This window comes from Orycteropus afer, unplaced genomic scaffold (assembly GCF_000298275.1).
Source record: "Orycteropus afer afer isolate SDZICR_OR568_19922 unplaced genomic scaffold, OryAfe1.0 scaffold00293, whole genome shotgun sequence".
Taxonomy (NCBI): domain Eukaryota; kingdom Metazoa; phylum Chordata; class Mammalia; order Tubulidentata; family Orycteropodidae; genus Orycteropus; species Orycteropus afer.
In genome coordinates this window covers 4,008,448-4,010,189 of record NW_006921880.1, presented here as the reverse complement: position 1 = coordinate 4,010,189, position 1,742 = coordinate 4,008,448, and the positions used below count along the sequence as shown (strand labels likewise).

Below are 1,742 nucleotides of genomic sequence, written 5' to 3'. Positions count from 1 at the left end.
TTTTTTTTTTTTTTTCTCCCAGTATTTATGTTTTTTTGAGGGGGGCAGTAAAGGGGAAACCTTTCAGTAACCAGACTTTTTTTTTCTCATATATGCTTATTCATCCACTGTTACCTAGAATCCCCAGAAGTTTTTAAAGCTATCTACACTATAACATGGGATTGCTATGAGTTGGGGGCCAACTCAACAGCAGATAACAACAACAAAATATTCAGATGTCAAGAATATCATTCATAGTTGTGAAGGAAAAGAAAGCCACAAATCTTTTATATAGCATGAAATATAACAACTTACTTACTAAATGATACTAGGTTTTAGAGGGAGGAGAAGTGAAGCATGCTCTTAAAATGACATTATACATGGCAACGTCTTTTTAAATGGCCAATCTACTATCTGCTTTGTAACTCTGGAGATGGCTATTTGAATGTGTGGGAGTAACTGAACATAGAATACAAACCAGGAGTGATATTTAGTTCATTTCCTACAGCTAGACTCCAAACTTTCCCACGAACACTAGGGGGCAATCCCTGCCACCACAATTCTCGAACTCTTCTCGTACTACGCCTAGAATTAAAGGGGGAGAAAAAAGGAGAAAGTTACTTTTTATATCAAAAATACTAGTTGCATGATGGTTCACCTAGTCTATGGCCAAGCAACTGAATGATTTAAGAACATAAATAAGTACGTGAAGCATTTTTTTCCTTTGAGTTTATGCTTGTAGGCAACAAAAACCTACAAATATACGTTGTTGTTGTTGTTGTTGTTGTGTGCCGCTGAGTCAATCTGACTCATAGTGACCCCGCAGGACAGAGTAAAACTATTGTATAGGGTTTCCTAGACAATAATCTTTATAGGAGCAAATAGTCAGGACTTTCTCCTGCAAAATGACTGGTAGGTTCAAACCTTGACCCTTTGGTTACCAGCTGAGTACTTAACCATTGTGCCACCAGGGCTCCTTTACAACTATATAAACCCAAAGCAAACCCATTGCCACTGAGTCAATTCCAACTGAGAGCGATCCTACAGGACAGAGTAGAACTCCCCCATAGGGTTTCTAAGGCTGTAAATCTTTATGGAAGCAAACTCCTACAGAGTGGTTGGTGGGTTCAAACCTCCTCCCATCTTTTGGTTAGCAGCCAGCGCTTTAACCACTGCATCACCAGGGATCCTTTACAAATATATAAAAACTAAACTTACAGCCATAGAGTCGATTCCGACTCTTAGTCACCTTGACAGGGTTACCAAGGCTATAAATCTTTATGGAGGCAGATTGCCTTATCTTTCTTCCACTGAGTGGGCTGGTGGGTTCAAACCACTGACCTTTTGGTTAGCAGCTAAACGCCTTAACCACTGCACTACCAGAGTGCTATAAATATATAGCACTCCAAAAAGGGATGATAGTAATTCAAACAGAGCTGCCTTCTTTAGTTGCCACTTATACCAAGGACATAATGAGAGAATCACAAGTGTGTGTACAATTATGACCAAAAGAAAAGAATAAAAGGGATATAAAAAATTCAGTACCAAATACAATTTCAGTATCAACTGTGCCAATTCAGAAACAAAATAACAAAATATCTATATGAGTAAGACCCTAGTCTGCTAAGAGTGTGGACTTTAAAGTCAGAGTGACCTAAATTCAGATCTGATTGAACCACTCACTAACTATATAACCTTGGGCAAATCACTTAACCTCTCTGAACCTGAGCTTCCCTTTAAGATAAGTGGGGGGTCAAAATATA

General features: G+C 38.6%; 1 protein-coding gene across 1 annotated transcript in view; it reads right to left on the bottom strand.

Annotated features, from left to right (window-relative positions):
* TBC1D12 (TBC1 domain family member 12) overlaps positions 1-1,742 on the bottom strand; it is a 134,686-nt gene that overhangs the window by 22,050 nt on the left and 110,894 nt on the right. Inside the window, exon 6 of the mRNA XM_007951297.1 lies at positions 458-564. Coding sequence (XP_007949488.1) covers positions 458-564 — 107 coding nt within the window. The remainder of the gene's footprint in view (positions 1-457; positions 565-1,742) is intronic.